The sequence below is a fragment of the Magallana gigas genome, chromosome 9 (genome assembly GCF_963853765.1).
Source record: "Magallana gigas chromosome 9, xbMagGiga1.1, whole genome shotgun sequence".
Lineage (NCBI taxonomy): Eukaryota > Metazoa > Mollusca > Bivalvia > Ostreida > Ostreidae > Magallana > Magallana gigas.
Window position 1 is genome coordinate 12,940,505 of NC_088861.1, and position 24,079 is coordinate 12,964,583.

The 24,079-nt window shown below is 31.9% G+C and overlaps 1 protein-coding gene and 1 long non-coding RNA gene across 4 annotated transcripts in view; both read right to left on the reverse strand.

Annotated features, from left to right (window-relative positions):
- Positions 1 to 4,505: 4,505 nt before the first annotated feature.
- LOC136271342 (uncharacterized) lies at positions 4,506 to 8,028 on the reverse strand. Its single transcript, XR_010709276.1, has 3 exons — positions 7,989 to 8,028; positions 7,804 to 7,890; positions 4,506 to 6,962 (listed from the first exon to the last, which is right to left on the reverse strand). It is a non-coding gene; the product is annotated as an uncharacterized lncRNA (long non-coding RNA).
- Positions 8,029 to 10,342: 2,314 nt separating this feature from the next.
- LOC105321996 (neuropilin and tolloid-like protein 2) overlaps positions 10,343 to 24,079 on the reverse strand; it is a 28,752-nt gene continuing 15,015 nt past the window's right edge. For 2 of the 3 annotated variants that reach the window (XM_011420498.4, XM_011420497.4), the window contains exons 3-9: positions 21,148 to 21,322; positions 16,347 to 16,537; positions 15,627 to 15,824; positions 14,468 to 14,633; positions 13,585 to 13,658; positions 11,817 to 11,969; positions 10,343 to 11,350 (exon numbers count right to left, since the gene is read on the reverse strand). In XM_011420498.4, the coding sequence (XP_011418800.3) occupies positions 10,785 to 11,350; positions 11,817 to 11,969; positions 13,585 to 13,658; positions 14,468 to 14,633; positions 15,627 to 15,824; positions 16,347 to 16,537; positions 21,148 to 21,322 (1,523 nt within the window). In that variant the 3' untranslated portion in view covers positions 10,343 to 10,784. The remainder of the gene's footprint in view (positions 11,351 to 11,816; positions 11,970 to 13,584; positions 13,659 to 14,467; positions 14,634 to 15,626; positions 15,825 to 16,346; positions 16,538 to 21,147; positions 21,323 to 24,079) is intronic. The other variant, XM_011420499.4, reaches the window with a different exon arrangement.

Genomic DNA, 24,079 nt, shown 5'->3' on the forward strand with positions numbered 1-24,079 from the left:
CCACTGTGAGTTTGGATTGCCCCAAGTTAGGGCAACCCACACATCGAAGGAATAAATCAAATTCCGAGAGATTTCCTCACAGGGCGCCCAAATATTTGGTTGCATAAAGAAAGGAAAAGTTGTTTTTTCCCTTTTGACCTTTGGGTTGACCCCGCAAAGGGGAACAACTTTTGCAAAGTGCTGATTGGACTATATTGTCATTCAGTTATAATCTAGAAGAAATGCAACACCGTGAATAAAATGGGAACAAAAGGCCCATGGGCCACATCGCTTACCTGTGCAACAGACATAATAAAACCAGCTAGAGGCACGTGGGCCACATCACTCACCTGTGCAACCGTAATCATAATAAAACTAGCTCTATAGAGTCATATACAAATTTTTGGTCAATGTAATAGAATACATCTTGTATAAAATGATTTCTAGTTTTTCTTCGGATATTCTCATGTTAAATATTACGCCCCTTTTAGGATGACCTGTGGCTCCCGGTATGAAAAAATTCAGATGGACGACCTGGGAGCTACAGTGCAGCCCATAATAAACAACTGCAATTTACAGCGCACAAAAATTGCGTTAGTTTTGGATTGAATAACCTTATTTACAAACAAATTCTATGGGGGGAAAACTGGGACCATTAAATTCTTCATTCAATTTACTACTGATATCGTATCTTTATTTGCCTCAGACTTTCTCCGAAACATGCTAACGGACCTTGGAAAATGAAATATGTTCAATTCACATCGAGATCGTGAATCGCCAATTTTACGTGTAAACAAAATGCACCACTTTTCTTTACGGGGCTGGTGATGGTGTTTAAAAGAATACTATTGGCAATAAAGAGACGTTGTCCATCCGATTTTTTTTCAGACCGGGGGCACAGATCTGCAGCTAAGTCATATCACATATTAAGCATTGCAGTTCTCGAGAAGATTTTAAACATAAAACTACATCAAACTTTGAACCCCTTGTAGGGCCCAAAATTTGTACAGGGGCTACAGTCTAAACAAATAAAAATCAACAAAATGTCAAGATGACAGCATATAATACCATATTATTTAACATTTGAGTTTATGAAAATGATTTTAAAAACTTTCCTATGTAAAATTTGACTCCCTAATGTGGCCTCCATGCACATTACCTCCAAAGATCATGATTTTGACAAACATAAATTTACACTCTCTGAGGTTGCTTTAATTGAAGTAACAGATTATTTTATGCACATGGTTTTTAAGATTGAAAAAAAAAAAACACTTTAATATGAATAATTTGAACTGAATGTAAAACCAATCAATGGTTGTGAGTTTCCAGCACAGCAATTGCTTCTTTGACCTTCGCCTCCAAAGACTCTCGGGATTCCAATAAATGCAGCAACTCTAAGTTATCAATTTCTAACATCATCCCTGTGATTTTACCAGCATAGTCCGGACTTATCTTAGAGATAAGAGGAAACAAGCGTTCTCCAATCATCTGCTTCTGTTTATCTGGTGGAACAGAGGCCAACATGGTGGCTGTTAATGCGTCTTTGCTTTGATCCGTGACAACATGTTCCGAGTGCATAGTCCAACGAGCTTGCAACACAGCAACCGCTTCTTTTACTTTCGCCTCCAATGATTCTCGAGATTCCAACAAATGCAATAACTCTGTGTTGTAAAGTTCTAGCAACATTCCAGTGATCTTTGTAGCAAAAGCAAGTTTCGGTTGCATTTGGGAGACGAGAGGGTACAAACGCTCACCAATCATTTGCTTCTGTGCCTCGGATGAGTCGGTGGTTGACATGGCGACTGTTTATGGGTTTCTGATTCTGGCTTGCGAGAATTCTGCAGCTTGATGATCTGGCTTCGAAAAAAATGTATTTTTACACTTCGATTTTTAATTTTGTTGCTTTGTTTGTTAGAAAGAAAATTAATGAAAGAGGGTTTTTTTTTAGCAATCATATACTTTTACTAAACTTTAAATAAAACAAGAAAAGTTCCAATTTAACTCATTTTTTTATTGTGTTGCAATCTGTAAGAAATAAATTTTAAAGTTGTATTCAATAAATTATATTTGATAAAATAAAGAAAAAAGATGCCTTTATTTCACGAGAAATATTTAAATTACTGTATATTGTATGCAAAACAAAAATTTAGTCGGGATCGGTTGGGGGTCCCCCCTTTTCAACTTATTGGGATCGGGTTCGTCCTTTCAAATCATCACTCTGGGCTGAAAACATCCAAAAAAGGTGGGCAATGTATTTTCCAAAAACATTAAGATCATTTTATGCATCTGTCAAAATCCCACCCTCCCTTTCCGGAAAGTCATATTCTCCCCTTTTCTGCTGTTGTGTTCTTTATGTATATTAGGTCATAGATGAGGACGAAGATGTTAAATTTGAAGAATTTTAAAAAAAGACAGTTTAATTAATCGTCGTGGCATATACCAGTGTATCGTTTGCGCGCACCAAATCAACTGATGCCTATGTATTGTTGTGCTGACTTATTGAAAAACATTGTGACAATTGATTTGTGCATGTGAAGTTGCTGAACTGTTGAACCAGTGAATTGTGTAAAGTTGTACTTGTCTTATTATATAATTTTCATTTAACAATAATTCAACATATTATTAAATAAGTTTAAAGTACTTAAATATGTGGTAAACCCGGGGTGGTCAATTTCAAACTATAATATTTATGATGTGTTGATTGTTGATGAATATTTGTTGTGACTTTTGTTTGAGTGGGTTTGCCCAGATGTTGTCGATGGCATCCCACATTTCATTTATGCCACGGCCAATACTCGCCAAATAAAACTTTTAACATAATATATTTTTGGGATAATTTTTCTTTGTGTAAATAATTTATAAATATTTATTAATTAACGGAAAGCTTTAAGAATAAAACTTGAACTTGATACACTGTATAAAAATACACAGAGAATACTTTTTTTAATCTTTCAAGTTTAAGTCATCTTAAAATTGTTCCCTATCATAACCATCCCGGTTAGTCTTTCCCGAAAGTTTGATGAATCTGTACCCAAATATTGTTCCAATAATAACACACAGACTGGCTTAAAATATTTTTATCAATATAAGTTTTATGTGTTATATTTCGTTTGTATTAAATTAGAATAGACTTAGAACTCATCAGTAAATATCTTTTTTTTGCCCTTATCTTTTTTAATAGAATTTATCTTTGTTATCAAGGTTGACAAGTACAAAAACAATGCTTGATAAATGATTGTTTTTTTTTAAATGAAAAAAAGAAATGACTGTAAATTTTAATGAAAGTGTTTTGCAGTACCGGTAAATGATTCAAATCTATGGAAAAATATATACATGAGAAAAAACAAAGATATAAATGATAATAAAATAGCTGAATTTATTTACAAAATGCTACATAATATTCTCAATGTCATTTTGCAATACCGGTAAATGATTCAAATCTATGGAAAAATATATACACGAGAAAAATCAAAGATATAAATAATAATAAAATAGCTGAATTTAATTACAAAATGCTACATAATATTCTCTGCAACAATGCATATCTAAGCAGATAGATAAAGGACAAGGGGGAAAACTGTGCTATATGCAAAGCAATTGAAAACACTAATTTAAAACATTTATTATTTGAATGTAAAAATGTTGAACATATTTGGAGAATATTAGGATCCTTTTTATTTATTGATATAAAATGGAAACATATTATTTTAGGATTTTATTTAGAACAAAACGACAAGATTGAGTCTTTGAATTTATTAATTTCTTTGATTGCTTATAAGATATATAAATACAAAATGTACTGTAGAATTGAATCTCTACAAGAAACTGAAATAGATGTCTTTAAAAGTGTCAAACATGCTCTTATTCAATATACTTCTATGTTACGTCTTATGAAATGTGACAAACGACTTCTTTTCTCAAAATTTGCTGATACATTCTGATATATACATGCATTTACATGTTTTGTTTTCAATTTGTAAATTTATATAAAGTAGTTAGCTACTTTGAGAGAACAGTCTCAAATAGCATCATCCACCGGGGAATGTTTGGACTTTCTGTGTTGAAAGGACCTTGGTGGACCATAATTGTCAAATCATATTCCAGTGCTTATATTTTATATTTATACAATGTAATACTTGGATAATAATATAATTTATCCATTATATGATTATTCATTGTTTAAAAACAAAATATATTCGACATAATATACAAGCTATCAATGTATAAATCGTCAAATTTAGATTTATGTTTTTCTAACTTATTCCTGTATTGTTAATGTATTATTGCTATCTGTATAAAAACAGAATAAATATTTTAAAAAGTGTTTTTGATCTATCTACTAACCAAAGGTTAAGGATATTTCATACAAATGGTATGCTACATAAAACAAATATATAAATATCGTTTTCTTCGATTTTTATTAACATCATATACTCTTTTTAGGCTTTTTTAAAATTTACTCATACATAGCTGAAAACTATTTAAATTAAATATTGATTCTATATCATTCTCTTAGGGATGTTTTGGCCACATTCTTAGGACGGATTGATCAGGAATTGGGTATTTCAACACATATACTCAAATAATTCAGAGACAGTTTAAAATGTTCTATCGTTAAAATGATAAATGTCCTACGGACCCGATTTAACGATAGAATGCATTCCGTGTATTGTCTCCGTAGCAAAGAAAATACGGGAGATAACTTAAAGACAGTGCATTTACTATGAAAAATCCCGAGAGTTCCGAATGTCAACATGATGTGTAAATTTGAAGCGAGTAAAAACGTTGGTGAAAAAGTGTTGAATTCTTCCACTATGGATTACATTTTTAGATGATATTATTAAATTGACTGTTATTTACAGTGCAACTTTGTTAATTTTCTCCAGAATAGTTTCGGACCGATTCTGCAGGGTATTGCTACATTATGGGTATATTGGAGGCATTTAAACTGTGTTGAGGGCCTTTTCCGAGACATAGTTACTAGATTATTCTAACTAAGGAGAATATAGTTAAGTTAATAGCATTGTTGTAAACTTATAGCTTTATAATTTAAATGTCAGCAATACGGCGTGTCGATGTATCTATTTCGTAGATTTCTGATATGCTATGTCAACACGTGCACGGACGGGCCAAAGTCTAGTTTACTTCTTTAAAAAAGTATTAGTTGTGTACATAATATGTGTAATATGATCAAATACATTATGCATTCAAATCGACAAAAACAAATGTTTTGCTCTGATCAACTACAACTACAAGTATATTTTACATTGTAATATACAGCTTTATTACCCCCCCCCCCCCAAAAAAAATTTAAAAAAAAATGGCATACTATCTTGACTGCATGATTTCAGTAGCATTTGAGTAGTCGATGAATCTAATCTTCCCATCATATCCACCGACACATAGACAACGGTTTCTATCAATTGTCAAAGATACCTGTTCGTATGCATTTAGTCCAGGTACTGTTAAAATATTCAGAAAACTGCCATTTATGTTTAAAATATGAATCTTGTTGATATTTTCTGCAATGATAATATTTCCAAAACCATCGGTGCATATATCGTGAGGGATGAACACTGAACCTTTCGAACCGTTGTAGGAAAATCGAATAATAATGTTTGAATCATACACGTCTACAACTCTATTAGAAAAACAAATGTCCCCATTTACATTTTCAGCTATATTATAGTGCATATTCGTCCACTTTTGTGATGAAATAGGAGGGAAGTTTCTCATGTCTCTTTCTATAACAGCATTTTCTGTGAGCCAAAGTAATCCACCATCTTTTTTATCTTCATCAAAATATCCTACTAATATTCCACCTTTTTTTCGCGCCCACAAACACAAAGGTTTAATGTTTCCCTCGGTAAAAAACAACGATCTGTGACCACCTTCCAAATTTCGTTCACCGAGAGTAAACTTTTCTTGTCTGTAAATAACGCTACCTAATTTGGTAACAGCGATTGGTTGCTCATTAAAGTCTGGAAGGTATACTGAAATTTTATCCAAGACATTACCATCCCGATCAATTTGCACTATTTCTACACGGGTATGTAGCCAAAACGTATCATCTTGCCATCTGTAAGCTAAAGACTTAAGTTTTCCGTATCCAGTGCCAATTGCTTTCAAGCCTTTTGGTATGTAATTAGGATGAACTATAATTCCTTCATAGAGACGTCCACAGAGAGAATTCAAAGCAGCAGCCATATTCAAATCTCTTTCATATCGAAGTAATTCTGGAAAAACCACTTCTGGAAAATGTTCGGGCATTGCTGTAGCTAAATTACAATTCCCAGACAAAATAAAACGAAGTTTTTCGTTTGGTAACCAGTTTTTGTATTCTTCTAACAATGCCTTCATGCTTCTTACGCTTTCTTCAATTTTTTCTTCAACTAAAATCAGTTCATCTGTTTTTGATTTTTCGTTTTCATCTATATCTTTTACCAACTTTTTCTTGTAATTTTCAATTTCGCATTCAACGGTAAGAAAATAGTTTTCTATATCTTTTCTTAATAGACAGCTGTTTTTTACGACTTTAAATCTCATGTCTTTAATTTCTTTTAGTTTGTCAACATATTTAGGAAGTAGAAAAGAAATTGCTGAATATTTAGCATGAAGCTTAGGTTCCATTTGCTTTATCAGATCAGTAATGCTTATCACCCGGTGTCCACTGTGTTCAGGTAAAATACATTTTTCGCAAATTGGTTTTTCACAATCACCGCAGCAAATGCTTATGCAATCAACAATGTGCTTGCTACAAACCTGTCGAGATATAATCTTATTTACAACTGACACAGAAAGAGTAGTAAAGCTCAACAAAACCACTTCATGGTCTGATAAAGCCTCATTCTCGCTGTGAATTACTTTGCACTTTAAACAAAGTCTCTCTTGGCACGCTTTACAGAAATGCTCCGCCGTTTCTTCGCAAAAAGCACAAGTCACAACACTCTGCATCTGGTCTTCCTGAGATTCTGCCATTGTCGCTGGAATAAAAATAAATGAAACTGGTTTAATGGTTTTAGTAAGGATTCATAGTTAATACTGACAAAGTCAACAGATGCAGCATATGCACCACTGTTACTGGTGAAATGGGCGGAACAAATTTATTGCATAAATTTCTTCGTGATATTAAACCTAAAATGAAACAGTGTTCTGTTTACTCTACCGAACATGGAGAAACAATGCTCAAAAGTTTCGAAATAAATTGGGAAAATGCTGAAAACCGACTATTATTGCTGTTTTTGAAGTCACTATGAAGAATTACCTCCCCAAAAAGAACAACATTTCGAGCTCGGAGGGGCGAGTATTGTATATCGAGGGTAGCTTAACATTGTACTGAACAAAAAAATAGCAATAGTTGATATGTTGTATGATTCAGTGACATATAAAATTGAATATTTTTAAGAGAGGAAAAGCGTGTCACCTTTGTTAAGATTGTCAACGTCAGGGAAAGTTGTTAGCGAACACATTCTTCCGAGACGCAAAATTTCAAACGACGATAATAATGATAACTTATTGTAGCAATGTAAAAAAATATCATCAATGTTGTATTCATCTCGTATGTTACGTTCAGGTTAATACAACGATTTTTTTAATGTGGATATTAGCCAATTAGAGAGCTAGAAATCAATTGATCATATATGATTTAATTATTGTGCATTTGAAAACAATAAATTCGTTTCAACGTTTGGTTTAAATTGACTGCAGCTCTGTTTTGAATAACTCGGAATATCAATTATAAAAATATTTTTGTCTGGTGTTTATTTGTATGCAAAAAGTTTCTCCATAACATAAGTTTGAAGATTAAGAAAAAATAGAACCAACCTTTTCTTGATGAATAGATCAAGAGTCTTCGACAATATCAAGTCATAGTAAACGTAAATTTTGAAGACGTGAAGAAATGGCGTAGTCCTGATTTTACGAAAACATTGGAGAAAGTTAAAATCATTTTATACGCTTGCATGTTTTGGTCTACTTTACTATTTCTTATAAAAACCGCGATTGCTCACCATAATCATGATACCAGTATGCGTCAACTTTCAATGAAAATGCCAGTATACTGAGTATATATAATAAGGGAACATCGTTATCTTGTCTGCATTCACTGTAGACAACAAGGTTATGGGAAAAGTCCATATTCCTCAGATGTTTACCCTTATCTTCCAGCTTAGGGCAAGGTTGCATATAACCAACTTGTTAATATATCCAGATTATCATGTCACTGGTTGAGATGAGTAATTTGATGTGTAATGTTTACTACCACTTTTAAAAACATGCGAGACAGAAAAACAGACAGAAAAAGCGAAAGAAAAGTTAGAGGAACAATAGTTACTATGAATAAGATTATATTTGAATTAAAGATTTTGGATAAGATATGTAAAAGATATAAATATAAAATATCAATATTTTGACCATGAACAACTCCAGGCGTAGTACCTGACATATCATCTTGCTACAGTGTACGGCGGCTGTGACTGGCTTTTGAAACAGTGCCTCTAGAAGTTGTAGCCGCGCCAGGTGGAAATTTTTTGTTGTCGCTTAGCCTCATGCACCATAAGTTGCGTAGAGGATCGAGTGAGAGATTTCGTTTCATTATTATGTAAAGATAACTCAAAAGTATCGATTATCTTTAGTCAGACATTTACATAGTAGTTAGCTATTTTATGTGATACCTGCACATATGATTCATTATGGTATCTTTTTGGTTTCTAACACTAACTAATTTTGAGATCTAAACAAAATATATAGAATTTGGAATAATTGGATGATATATGTACTTTAGTCTGCACCAGCCAAACGTTTGTTTTTTAGCCAACACAACGTCTGGATGATGCAGACTAAATCATCTTATAGAAATTTATTTAACGTGATTTTGATACCATGTAATTCTTATCTATAATAAGTTAAAATGGGAAAAATTTAGAATACTGACACTGGTAGCAATAAAAAACCTGAACATTTACTTTATCTAAATATGAAAGCAAAATGAAAAAAACTTTTGGAGGCCGACTTTTGTTTTCATTTCGCACGTTTTTGCGCATTATAGAAAAATACAGAGTATATTTACTTTTAATGAAATTTTCTTCGATGTCATTTATAAAATTGAACCCATTAACCAAAGATTTTTCCGTTGTACGGTAGGAGAGCGTTGCCATTGTGCTTTTATGACGTTTTGATAAAATAAAGCTTTGTAGGAGTGCGTTATAAGAAAATATTTACACTTTCCAGTGCCTTTGCCTGTGATAACACTACGTATCGATTTTGTACTATATAACCTTTAACTTCAAATGACGTATAATTGGGGCGCCAGTGGGGTTTGTTTATTTATACTTAAATATTTAATCGCACAATGGCTTAAAATTTTATAAATATAAATAATAAGAAATCATTCTTTTAATATTATGAGGTGATAGTTTTCGGTCGAGGTGATCAAACCTATTATAAAGCCCTCCGGGCTTTATTGGATTTGATCACGTTCCGACCTAAATTATCACATAATACTCAAAGAATGATTCCTTATTCCTTAATAACATTAAAAGAAAAAAAGTAAAAATCGCATGCCGTTGGAAGTCTATACACAGAATAGTGCTATCCTCGGGGGTATTTTCTTCATTTTTTTTAAAATGAATTCATTATTCCATTATACATTTGTAATACTTCAAATATACAGCAAAATACGGCGCATTTTTGTATAGATGGCCCCCACTAAAAACCAGACGGTAGAACTCAGTGATTTTTATATATAAGGTAGAAAATTGTTTTACTTATCACATATCACAATTTGAGAAAAAATGTATCGTTGTATTATTAATATATTTTATTTGCTTTGAATTGCGGAAAATGGTAATTTCCTATATATTCCTATTGTAAATGTACCTGTATTTTGAGATGGCCCCTAAAAAGAACCAAACTGTCGATTTTCTTGAAACTTTGCAAATAAACTAGGGTTGGTATAAATTACATGTAGTTAAAAAAAGAGTTTTGCTATTGTATTTTCTTCCCCCAAAAAATCGTCCTCCTTAAATTTAGCAATCTTTTAACATTTCATTATAATTGGTATGAAAACAACCATGTCATTTATCTATTGTATGTTGCTTTTAAAATAAGTTTTCTAAGTCTGTATTGTATATGAAAAAAACCTTTCAACCGTTCAATTTATATAAAGACACACAATAAATAATGATTTTTTAAATAAAATGTATGCATTGTATTTATTACTAAAATGTTGAAATTTTGTACAAAATTGCAAATATACGTAAAACACAGTTGAATAATAAATAAGGTCAATTTCGCAAATTGTTAAGCAAACAATGGTTATAATGTAAACAACTGCTATTGATTTATTTAGTATCTAAATTTTTAATTGCTCAAATAAAATAGCTTTCATTGCAGAAATAAAACCAATTATAAATATACTTTTGAAAAAATCGTTTTATTTACGATTGATATCTTCAATTATCAGTTTTATAGGTTATTGCATAAACCAGGAACGTAGATTGCAAACAAGTTCCTGCATCAATAACTATATTTTCCTACGTAAAGTAATAAAGCAAGCAAATTCTCTGCAATATTAAACTTATTATTTATGTAACCTTAATTTGAACATTTTAAATTACCATATTGTATATCATTTTGAATTAGACACAAGTTTGAAAATATCTATTAAGTTCTTACAATCAAACTGGTAGATTTTAAAAGATATATTAGATAAAAATATGAATAACAATATCCTTACAGACAATTTGTAATTCATTAAATTGAAATAAATGGCACAAAGAATAGCAAAAAAAAAATGAATGAAATCTTCATTGTAAAATATCCGTTCCTTCCATGTTAAACTCTTGCATCAAATGATAAGATGGTCTCTTCTGATGAGTTCTATAATGTTGTGGTGGCGTCCGTAAAGCGCCATCCACGTGAACACGAGTTGCTACCTCATTGACATTATTTTCACCGCAAGGTGTCACTATATGTTTCCTGTCTCTACTGGCTTCATGAAGCTGAACGCCTCCATTCACATTGTGTCTCTCTGGAGAACGCTTGAATTCTTCCATGTCAAGATGATCTACGATGGTCACACGCTTGCTGTCTCGTTTTGGAGACGACTCGGGGTTAGCGGAATGTTTGGATGTTACAAAAGAGGTGGTATGAATCAGCGGTGATCTGTTAGTGACTGGACTGTTTTCTAAGCTTCGGATGTGAGGAGAAACCCAGTGAGTTTGAGGAGAAGCGACGCTCTCCGTAGATTTCACAATGTGGAGCTGTTTCCGCTTGTGGCGACGATAACAGTACACCACGAGAATTATGATCAAAATTAGTATCACAGACGGCACTGCAGCATATAACACTATCATCAGGATCTTGTTCACACCTTGGAAAAAAGACAAGTCACATTGAATGACCAATTTAATTGTTGCTTAACGTTGTGAAGATTTCCTTCATTCAATAATCATTTATGCAATTTAAAATTGGCCTCAAGTTAAGATGTACATATGGTACTGTAAATGGACAAATAATCAAGATGGTTTTAACCTCATTATTTAAGAAAAAATAATTTTAATATTTGTTTCATTTATCAGTCTTACTGCAAAATTAAACACATCGTAAATACTATCATTAGTTTTCAAAAACGTGCCAATGCCTATATTTAAATTTGAATTAATTTTCTCACAGCGTGAAATTAAAACCATCTCAATTGGTATTAAGAAATCGTGAAATTTTAACATCGTGGAATTGAAACGACTTACATTAATAACCTTCTAAAATTCATCTTTTGAATTTCATATTGTAGAAGAGTTAATCTCAATAAAAAAAAATTGAAATATAATGTTATTTACATTTTTCTTCATCACTTTTGTCTGAGTATCCACAATTCGGTGCATCATTGCATTGAAGAGACTTGTCAATACAGACTTTCAGCTTCGACGTGCAAGACTGTGAATCTCCATCCTCGCATGGCTCTCCTTTGCACAGAAATCTTGGACAATTGTCTGGGGGAAAGTTTGAATAGAAATAGCTAAATGGTGCACACAATTTTTAATCAGGTATTCGAGCTAAGTGTATCAATAGGAATGGTTACTCAGATTGCATATTCAAAATGAATTCTTTTAAAGAGAAATGAACAAGTCATGTGTAAGTGATTTTCCCCATATATTTTTGTTTTTCTAGCATCATTTTACAAATAAAATTTATGTTTAAACATCACTAGTAAAATTAATTAGTAAAAACGCAAAACACAAGCTGATGTTAATCATTTTTTTAAATTCTGATTTCTTTCTATTTGAATTGGGGGTGAGCGGTGCCAACCCACCTCCCCAAAGAAACATTTATTACTATGCAAATATAGAAAATAAACTTGATATCAGATACATCTATACTACTATATTAAAATAATAGACTCGATTTTTGGGGCTTTAATACCGAGAAATCGGAAGAGAACTGACTTTTGGTTTATATACTAGTATTTTAAACATCATTGGTACTTAAAGATTACCAATTTGTATTTATTTTTTCTTAATCAAGCTTTGCTAATTATTTATCAACAAAAATTCCTTTAAAAAATCGGTAAATCATCTGGATTTTTTTGGATTTTACAATCTTGCGCATGCGCATTACATTCACGCTTAATCATGGAAGGCCCTTTAGTTTATGTTTCAACAATATCACATTACGTGTAAATTTTCAATGAAAATTTGTCATATTCTGTTCATCAAAGGAAATATGAGAGATAACTCTAACTCTGTTCATTTCATATGAAAAATTCCGAGAGTTCCGAATATCAACAAGGTGTGTAAATTCGAAGCGAGTAAGCACGTCCGTGAAAAAAGTTTTGAATTCTTCATTTATATGAATTAGATTTTTAGATGAAAGGTATTTACAGCTTTAAAATGGTTTGTTATGAATAATTTGACTGTTATTTTCAATGCAGCTGCATACATTTTCTCCAAAATCGGAGCGATTCTGCAATTTTTTGCAACATTACGGGTATATGGGATTGATTTTTAACTGCCGTAGAGGCCTGCCCCGAGACATATTTAGATTATTCTAACTAAGCAGAGTGTAGTGAAATAGCATTGTAAAATTGTAGGCTTAAAGCTTGGTTGTATAAATGTCAACAATACGATGCATATCTGTCGATGTATCTGTTTCGTAAATGTCCGATATCATATGCAATGTAAACCCGTGTTCGCACGGGTCAAAGTCTAGTCTATTTAATCATTTATAAAGTGATACAAATTATATGAATTCCAAACATGGTATATAGAGTTCTACTTAATGACACTTATTGTTCACTCAATGAGCTTTATATTAGTAATCTTACGTTTTCTTTGCAAGTAATCATCGCATAATTTTTAAGGAAAAACGTCGATGTCAACAATAGAATCCTTTTTTTAGTCCAAAATTTGGTTGCTTTAGAAAAGGTAGATAACTCTGCTTTACCACTTTATAATTGTTGAATAATCATTTAAACATTGAATGTAATGAATGCAAACAATAGCTCTTAACATGACAATATGATTAATAAGGGTAAAAAAACTGATTATGAAAGGATATGTTATATCATGTGAAATAAAATTCATCTTGGATGAAGTTCATTATGCCTACCATTTTCAACTAGTTCAACAGCTGTCCAAGATAATTTGAATGAAAGCATCGGACCATCTATATCTGTTTCAAATCTAAAAAAAAATGTTAAACCTTCAATCAAAAAATAAATCTAAAATCAGTTAACAGAAACTCATTTAAAATTATCCAATAAACACTTCCATCTTGCTTTGTAAACATTTTCATTAAAAAGAACTCCCATTGTAGCTTTAATATTTTTTTTCTTTTTTTTTTTTTTTTTACAAAATGTTGATTTTATCTTTTAAATCATTATAGAAACTTTTTTTTAAAGGAATAAGGATGGGTTGACCCTCAGGTAATCAAACTATCCACCAGATTCACCTTGAAAAGTTCAATTCGATTCTTCTAGCAATTTTTTTTTACATAAAACATCAACAACTTCTACCTTTAAGGACCTCATAACACCTATACTTATACTTTTTAGGACGTTACGTCACAAAATGGCGATTAGAACGTTTAGTTCAATTGTTTGTATCAATTATTTTGGTTGAATAACGTCATAGCTTATTAGTTAAAGTATTTGGCTTGTGAACTGCAGATAAGGAGGTCGAATCCGCCTGGGATTTTTGTTGAATGTATAATATATATGAATATATAATTATTTTTTTTTCAAAATTGCACATTTTATTCGCCTATTTGACTAATCTACTTCTTATCCATTATACTATCTATCATAAAGTAATTGCCTGCTTTTTGAGAAACTATATCAAGGTGTAGCGAACCACCTTAAACTTCAATTAGATATTTCAACACTACTAGAGAGCTCTACTTTTCCAGGAGGTTTAAATAGCGTCAGACATGGCTATGGCCATTCGAATTCATCCCTTTGAATACTATTAGAATACTTATTAGGGACACTGACCGGACAACCACTCTGCTGGACGAGGACCAGTACTCCCTCTTCCCGTAATAGACTTCAGCCATTGGTCCACAGTACGCCCTCTCTGGAAGCATCCCGGGTACAGCAAATCCGTTATAGAAGGCTAGGCGAGATCGTCCACATAGATGCTCCTCAGTACCTTGATTATCTGTAGATTTTTATTTGGAAAAAAAAACCTTATCATAGTTGACTGTGTTATGCTTTATAAGTATAAAATATCAACAAATCTGAATCACAGATGAATAAATATAGTTTTTGACGACGGATTATCCCTAAACGTTTCAAAAATAGAAAATCTTTGCATTAGGATGAATTTATATGGGTGCAATAGTATACAATTATTTAATGCTTGAGCAGTCAATAGACCAGAATATTTTCCCGAGGTGCAGGGAACAGCTCAGTATGATCTATTGCCCGAGGCCAACGGCCGAGGGCAATAGATCATACTGAGCTGTTCCCTGCATCAAGGGAAAAAATTCTGGTCTATTGACTGTTCATGCATTAAATAATTGTTTTATTACCTAATTGCTTTTTTAGTTTTCGGGGTTTACAATTTGCATATTGCAGATGGTTTTCGTGCCATTATTCAATATACTCAGATTTTTTTTCCATCTTTTACATGCACAAAGCCTGTTGCATGCATTACAACATCTCAATTTAATATTAGTTTACTCAAAGAAAGGGGAGTCTTCAACCCATTAGATTTTCATTAGTCTTTAACCTCATATAAAGCTTTAAACCTGTTGATTATTTGATACTCCATTTTGATAACATTTTCTTTGGTTTCACCAAGTACTAAAAACAGCGTCTATGTAAAGGAATATACATTCCCTGAGAACTATCGAAAGGATATAACATTAACATACCCGCGTTCTGAAATACGTTGCCGGTCAAATAGATCGCAGTCTATTGACCGGCGGTCTAATAGATCGCAGTCTATTGACCGGCAGTTCAAAATAGACGCAAATATTTAATTTGTAATAAAACAACAAAATCCCTTTGATTAGGTAATAAAGATATTTGTTATCATACAAGTTTGTATACAAACAATATACCTATTTATTTGAAACATGTATGAAAAGTTTTATTTTGATTCATAATTAACATTTTAGACATGAACATAAGACAAGTAATAACCTACTACTACTGGAAAGGTCAACAAGGGTCAACAGAACTTTCTCTGTGTCCTCCACAATGATGATCCAAGTACAGCTGGATCTTGGACGGGCGAGGCTGGGGTACCCCGGGGACTGGATGATTCCTCCTGACCCAAGGAGAAATTCCGGCCCACAGCCCATTGTGGATGGTCCAAAGTAATGCCAGTCTGCGGTAGAATATTCTACGATATTTGTATTAGGCTGTTAAATAGGCAAAGCTAGGGTTACTGACTATTGATAATGCATATTTTAGCTTGGTATTATTTAAACGTAATTCATTATCCTATTTAATATTGACAAACGTTTTTCCAATTTAATCAGGGTTTTTTTGTATTTAATTTTAAACATAAAAAATAAGAACCCTCTAGAAATCTGTTTGTTTGATGCTTCGAGTTACTTAGCTGTTATTAAGAAAAAAAAAAATTTCAATTCGCAAAGATCGTTTTTTTTTTTTTTTTTTTTTGGGGGGGGGGGGGTCAATACTTAAGGGATGCCCTTTTTCATAAATTCCCACAAAGGATTTCGAACACTTTAAAAAGATAAAGACAACATTAATCAGTATATAAAAATTCATCACAAAGATTTACTAACACATTGGAATCAATATGATAAACTTAAAAGCGAAATTCATACATGTACGTGGAGAACAAATACCGGTACATATACATGTATTTTGTATTTCGTCGTTATCCTTGATTACTTACTGTCTCCTAGAAAAGTATAGTGAGCCAGAAATCCGTTAGAGTGCTTGGTGAAATCGGATACAAACAGTATCTCCATTTTAGGGTGATGAGAAATGAAATCTTTCGGAGTGTTGGTCCCACAGAATCTGTCGATCAGGTCCTTGAAGCCGTTGTTATTGACGTAGTATATTTCCAGGTAATCAAATGTACACCTGTAATTAATTAAATTAAAACAATCAATCATTGGACACGTTACATGTAAGTAAAATTATATATCCCATTACCATCACCATCAATCGGAACTTGCATGCATTTTACATTTTTTATTAGAATATTAAACGTAAGGTTGAAAAAATACGTTTATTATTCCTCTTTTTGTGTGTTACTAGTTCGTCCAGTGAATATAAATTATATGATATAAAAAAAGTAATTTTGAATTAATTTTTTTTTGTTTACAAAGGTAATTTTGTTAAACACGAATGTATATGTAAGTTAAGATTTACTCCGTTTGAAACTCGACACTATATATTTTCATCCTAACTTATTGAGAAGAATTTTAATAAATATGCATGTATGTTTTTTGGTGTTAATTCTATGCAATAATGCGTATGTAGAGGTACATTGCCAAGTTTTTTTCCCTGAAAATCATTATTTCTTCCTCTTTCGGAATATAAATACATCTTCCTTTTTTGTATCCAATGATTTCCCCCCGACATTTGTACTATTAACTTTTGGTGATTTATAACATTTTTTTTATGATCCTTTTATGATCGAACAAACCACAAAACCCAGAGAACATTTATTTGTCGATTTTTTATCGAGTTCTGTCAGTTTTTATTCCCTTCTTTTAAGTAATAATTCGGGGAAAAGGGAACAATATCAGAAATATAATGATGATGGTTGTCAATAGAGTCACCATAAATATGCTAAACGGCACTAGAAAATAATTTATGGATTGCATAACAAATAGAATCACTAAACAGCTGTTTGTCCTGATGTGAACAAGTATTTTCATAAAAGACTAAGAGGGCTGGATAGTCGAAGCAAATTTTAGGACTGTTTTTAACTCCAGGGATGAAGAGCTCCGTTGAAAAACATAGGGAAATATTACAATTCAATTATATTTTTAATCATTATTTTTTTTCTCTCTCTTCTTTGTGATAGTTTATTCACAGCTAGACAATCGTATCAATATTTTTCAACTGGATCTAATCTGTTAGCTGATCGTCCAGCCTTCAAATGTATTTCTTAAAATAACCCTTTTTTTGTAACGATGAGAGATATATTATTCAGGTAGGTGGTGTACATTGATGAAGAAAAGTCTATTGCTCTAATCATACAGAAACGTATTCTTATATCCGTGGTTTCGCGGGTTTTACTTGTAATAGAATACATGTAACTAATGCTCATGTACTTTTCGAATCACAACAATATAATTTTTTTTTGTTCTAAACTGGTTACTTGCTGATTATCCTTTGTTTGGTAAAGCTATCTGTATCTTTTTTTTAAAAAAAGCCATCAAAAAACTCAAAGTGGTTTCGTTTTTTGGTTTCTTTCATCTATCAAATTATTTAGGAATAGGAAGCAATGTCATATATGTGCCCGTCTTAATCCATTATTAAAAAACAAAAACGTTAATAATTTTTTATTAGAATTAATGGCAAAGTCGACTGACTGCATTTTCCGGGGGAAAATGATTAATATGACTCTGAAACGTCCGATTTGTAGACAAGTACAAAAATTCATATTGTCTAGACCATTGAAAATGAACTTTCCGGGATGATGCTTTTCGAAAATAACTAACGTTGATAGAGTCTGCCACAGTTTTTCATTCCGCTAAGCCGATCTTTTTTAATATACTTCTACTGATTATAACGCTGCGTAATAGATTTTTGAGCAAATGAATTCTGAATATGGACGCAGAAAATGAATTTTTTTTAAAATAGAGATCAATAGCAATTCGAGTTCTCTCGACTGGAACTACAGTTATCGAATAATAAATTTAGTATCTGATTTTGAGTAAAATTTCGACTGGACACGAAAATTGAAATATTGATCTGTAAACACCAGGATTTTAGTATAATTAATCAAATAAGAAATAAAGATGCATTTAATTTGATTTTCCATAGCAATGTCAATTAAATTTTCTATTAAGAATAAAAAATGTAATTTCTTTTATGTATACATAGATAATTTTGGTCCTTTCTTGTGATATGATTGCAACATAATTATCGCAAACTTCTCCACAATTGATAATAAAAATAAATGAAAATAAGAAAAATAGGGGAAAACCGTATAACAAGTAAAATCAAGGGATAAAGTTATGTCAACCAGAGTGGTGGATCTTTTAGTTTAATGGTAAAACATGCTTTGAGACATAAAACTATTTCCGCCAAAACCTTAATCAATTGAAATAGATATGCATGACCAACTATACAAATCTGTGAATATTCTATGATCTATCAATGAGGGATACCTGAATTTCCTAATAGATTCATGGTGTATAACTTATTATGCAAGAACACTGTTAAACTGTCATTAGTCAAACTTAACCTTCAGGGTGGATGACTCAGAATGATGATACTAATGATACTATTAGTTGTAATGTTTCAAAGGTACGCCAAGAAAATGCAATTATTTAATACTGGATCTAAAAGAACATTAATTCGCCCACTAGATGTAAAAGAATACCGATTCCTTCAGAAGACAAGACATTAAGGCAAGATCTTAATCTAGTTCGGTTTGAAATTAAAGTCAGTCAGGAATTATTTTTTGCCAGACAAAGTGACCCATTTCAGAGGCTATACATTTTGATGGCGAATTATTCGAACCTTTTGTAATAGACTTTATGGTAATAAGATGATAAATTGTATCAACTTTGGACAGATTAATGAATATGTCTGACGCATCTGCCTATCCACGTATAACAGGATGTTGGCATTTTTCAATTTTGGCCACAGGAACCTAGAAAATAGTTACCATAACGTACATAGTGTCTATGTTTTAGCAACATTCACCAAAATGTTTACTTTTACGAATATCATCGTAAGCTCATTTAAACAAAATGACGCTATCATCGTAATAAAATAACAATATGTAAACCAGCTTTTATTCGCGTGTGGCAACTTTACTTCCTCTGTTTTTGATAATATATATCTTGATATCTTGACTCAATATCGGTTTTACAGTTAAGTCACTGCGAAATACATGTAAATATGCGACAAAAAAGTTGATATAATACAGAGAACAGTGTATTACTAGACTAAAGGTATCGACTCTTTAAGTATAAACCATCTGAATTGACCAAATACATGTACATGTATTTTACTTGTTGAATTTTTCATTCACAAACATTCATTCAAAGCAGACAATATAATTATTCTTTTGCTTCTTTTTAAATTTTATCTTTAAAAACTTTCACTACCGTTCCAAATCGAGAGAGAAAATAATTCATTCAAATTGAATTCATGCCGAAGAATTATTTAAATTAAATAAAATTTGTTTTATGTAGAAACACTCCTAGCTAAAATTTCTATATATTCAGGAGAATACATTTGTATCGTTTTAATTTTCTCCTTCAAACGAGGAATATACCATGGAAGTAAGATATGTATACATGTACAGGGTTATTTTCGCCTTTCTACACTTGCAAACAATTTTGCTCCGTCCTTAATTCGCCCAGACGCAATTGTGTTTAAATAGATAGTTTGATATACCGGTATTGGAATTTGTCCAGTCTTAAATTCGCCCGCTGACAACGAGGGCAAAAGGGGCTAAAAAAAGACACAGGGGTGTCGATTTCCCTGTATACAGTACATGAATTATCCCTATCAAAATAAGAACTTAACACGGACAGAAGTCAACACAATACTTCTCCTCTATACTTCGTAGAATGATAGTTTGTGAGCAATTTGTGTGCTCAAATTTCCGGTTATGGTATGGATCATTGAAGTCCCAGTCCATTCATATCGTTGTGGTTTTTATTGGATATCATCGATTGGTCAATTTATGTTGGCTAAACATGCATCCACGACCTTGCGTGCATGTTATGAAGCAATGTAACATAGAAAATTATATCACAGGATTCAAATGTTGTATGATGTTTGTTATCAAAAAGATTATATCATTGCTTTAACTGCTCGGATGAAAAATATTCTCTTCCATGCAATGTTATTGATACCAAGTTAAAACGACCTTCATATGAAATAAAAACGTTTAAAGGGGCAAGGTTACGATTTTGGTCTAATTTTACTGTTTTAATTATTTACATTGCTTTAGGGTTGTTTTACAAATGGACGTGTGAGAGACAGTCATAGAGTTATAAGCAAGATACTCAGTACATGGCTTGCAATTCTTTGTCATGTAAACAAGGCTTGTATCCTGTTTTTGTTTACATAGGTTCAATGTACCAGTAAAATACTTTTTCATGCTGATTTGTCTATCTTCTTATTCTCCATAGACATAGATAAACAGTTCCTTTCGTTTAACACATTTATTTTAGGTATAAAAGTGGAATTTCACTTCAACGTTCAAAATGTAAACAAAAGCTTTGATTACATAGCAGGAATTGTAAGCACTGTTACTCGCTTCAAACTCAACAAATGACAATCAAATTTTGGTTGCTTATTAAAATGCTTTACTGATGCATTGTAAACATTGAAACATTATAATCAGAAAAATAATTGTTGACCAAAATTGTGACCATGCTCCTTGAATATCTATGTCGTCTGCTTATAGAATGTTGTTGTGATGCACTGGAGAATCTTAGTCAAACCAAAAACCTAAGGTAACTTTTACTCTTTAACTTGTATAACAATTGTACCCTTTGTCCGAAGGTTTCTCCAGACTGAAGAAATCGAAAGTGATCTGAACTCTCCCACTTGCGGAGGCATGAAAGAAGTAGCTACATGTGACGCTGTCGGGGTATTCGCTGGGAAATCCTGGGGATGCAAACATCCCCTTTGTGTCCGTCTTATAACTGTAGGCAAAGTGGCAGTCTGTAAGAAGAAAGAGACATACAAATACGAATACGGACTTTTTTGTTTTTCAACTAAATCGGGCTCCAACAGTTTCATTAAAATTGTAAAGTTTTAATCTCAGTTTTACTTTTAAAAAAAGTTATATTTCGAGGAGGGTTATGAAATAGGATCAAAAGTATCTTCGTTTTTTGTTCTTTCTTAACAATTATTTTCAAAGGTGATGATTGATTTGATTATTTATCAAACTACTCCTAAATCTTTTGATTATTCAGATGATAATTGACAAGAATTCCACAAAGGATATATATATATCACCTTTCTAATGTAATAGCTTAAGGAAACGTAATGGTTGGTGTACATTATTAATGTTTCTTTTCTGCAAATGCTGCGTCAAATCATTTCGATGACTGAAATCGTGTGCGTGTTTATAATTAGAAGAGAAGCAATTCCATTCATTTCATTTATTTTAACTTGAAAGACTTAATAAAGTTTGGTGTTAAATGATCTCTCCTAAAGTTGAAATCCTTGATCTTATTTTACATTTACGCAATAAACAGTATACTTAAGTGAACATTACTTTATGAATATTATTGCAGTACAATTCATAAATTGCGAGAAGATGCTATGATGCATGCTAACGCATGCTGAAAAATAATGTCTTTACTTACTGAAATCTGTAGTTTATCATATCTAAATATTTTGCTAAAATATTAAAATTGAAAAAAAGAAAAGAATATACACTGCATTTATGTAGTTATGAATGCAATGGTGGCTATTTCTGGCTACAGGTTAGCCACAGACTGGCTACAGATTGATCAAAGTCATAAAACACGTCTTTGATCGAAATCATCAAAAAGCAGTGTCCATATTAGATATCAGAACATGCTGAAACATGAAAGGATGTCTGAAGATTTGGACAGAATTATCCGTTCAATAGAGGATTAGCGAATTAGTAGTTCAAACGATGAGCATGTCGAGAGATTTGATAATCGCTATCAAATAAACTAGTTATTGTGTAACATGCTCTAAGTAACATGCTTAGAGCATGTTACAACATATTACTACAAGATGGCATCAAGCATTTATTTACATGATTCTTTGATGTTGTGTTAATTGCTCTTTTGGAGTTTGTCCTTATTATGAATGATTGGATACTGGTAACAAGCATATTGAATCATCGTCATTTGATTAGAACACAATAAAGCGATTGTATTTTGAGCATTAGACGTATCTGAATACTAGTTATCAATTTACAGACAATTATAATACGTAATACACACAGCAGGAGGAATGAGTAGAAAGCACTCTGCCTAATAATCCCTCAGACCAACTACAAAAATATGACAACATATACGTTGTCATCGAACTTCATAGGGCCAATTTGTAGATGTTATAAAAAAAAAGCTGTATAATAAAGAACAAGTATAGTATTAAGAATAGTTATAACCAGCGTATGTACTGTAAAAAAAAGAACTTTCATCTATACATTTACTCTTTCCTTTGGAATCATTTAGATTTTGCGAAAATTCAGTATAGTACGATGTGATTGAAAGTAAGAAATGAACGCTGTAAGAATGACAAAATGATCTTGAATCTTAATTTAAAGGGACTTGGACACGATTTTAGATCAAAATTTTAATTTTTTTATTTTTTAGATATAAAATGGTTTACTTGCAGATTTTGAATATGATTGACCAACATTTGAATGTTATCATTTAAGTTATAAGAGAGATACAGAGGTAAGAATTCATCAATATGTAAACAAAGATCGAGTCTCATATTTGTTTACAAATAATTTAAAATATGGAATTACCATTTCTTTGACAAATATCTCGTAAGAAACAAGGCAAACCTGTTCAATGTGTTTATAAAATATATAATCAATAGAAGAAAGCAATACTTGATTGAAACCAATAAAACACATATGTAAACAATAACAAGGCTCGAGCTTTGTTTACAAAACAAAGAATTCCAAACTCTGTATCTTGCTTATGACTCAATATATGACTTTCAAATTTTGATAAAGCATTAAAAATACTCATATTTACCTTTCTTAACATTAAAAATGGAAAAATGAAATTCAAGATATTGAGCTCAAATCGTGTCCAAGTCCCTTTAATAGACAAGGAAAAAGATTTTATGAACGCACCCTATTTATATAATAACTAGATAAGTCACTTAAAAGAGGAAAAACCGTTATCAATACAAACAAAAATGTGCCCACTATTTCTCTATTTAATTTCACCCTGGATGAACGGTTCAACAATATGTTCTATACATCTTGATCTAATTCAAGCTGTTTCATTTCTTTTTTAGGTTAAAACGAAAATCAATCATCTAGATAAGACGTCTAGCTATTAAAAAGACCTATTTCAAGAACACATTGTAACATATTACTTAATTTGTCAGGTTTTCACCAGTACATAAAGTACATGAAAGAAAAAAAAATACCTAAATACTGACCGATATCTTCTATCGAAAAAAAACCCCAAAATAGAAATCTTTCTTCTTTAAATTAAGTTACAAATACAAAAAGTTTCTAAGTATGTACATCGACTTTTAGAATAAAGCTTAACTTAATAAGTGAAACAGAGACCAAATATAGGTGCATTGGCTGGGATCAATAATAGTTAGCACCTCCCCCCCCCCCCCCACCCCAAGACAAGATGAGCGATGTTCCAGCGTATTCAATCGTAATGATTCTTTGGTTGTAAATTTGTACATCAATTAAGATTTAATGCCCTTAACCCGAATTGACAAAACTTAAAAAATATT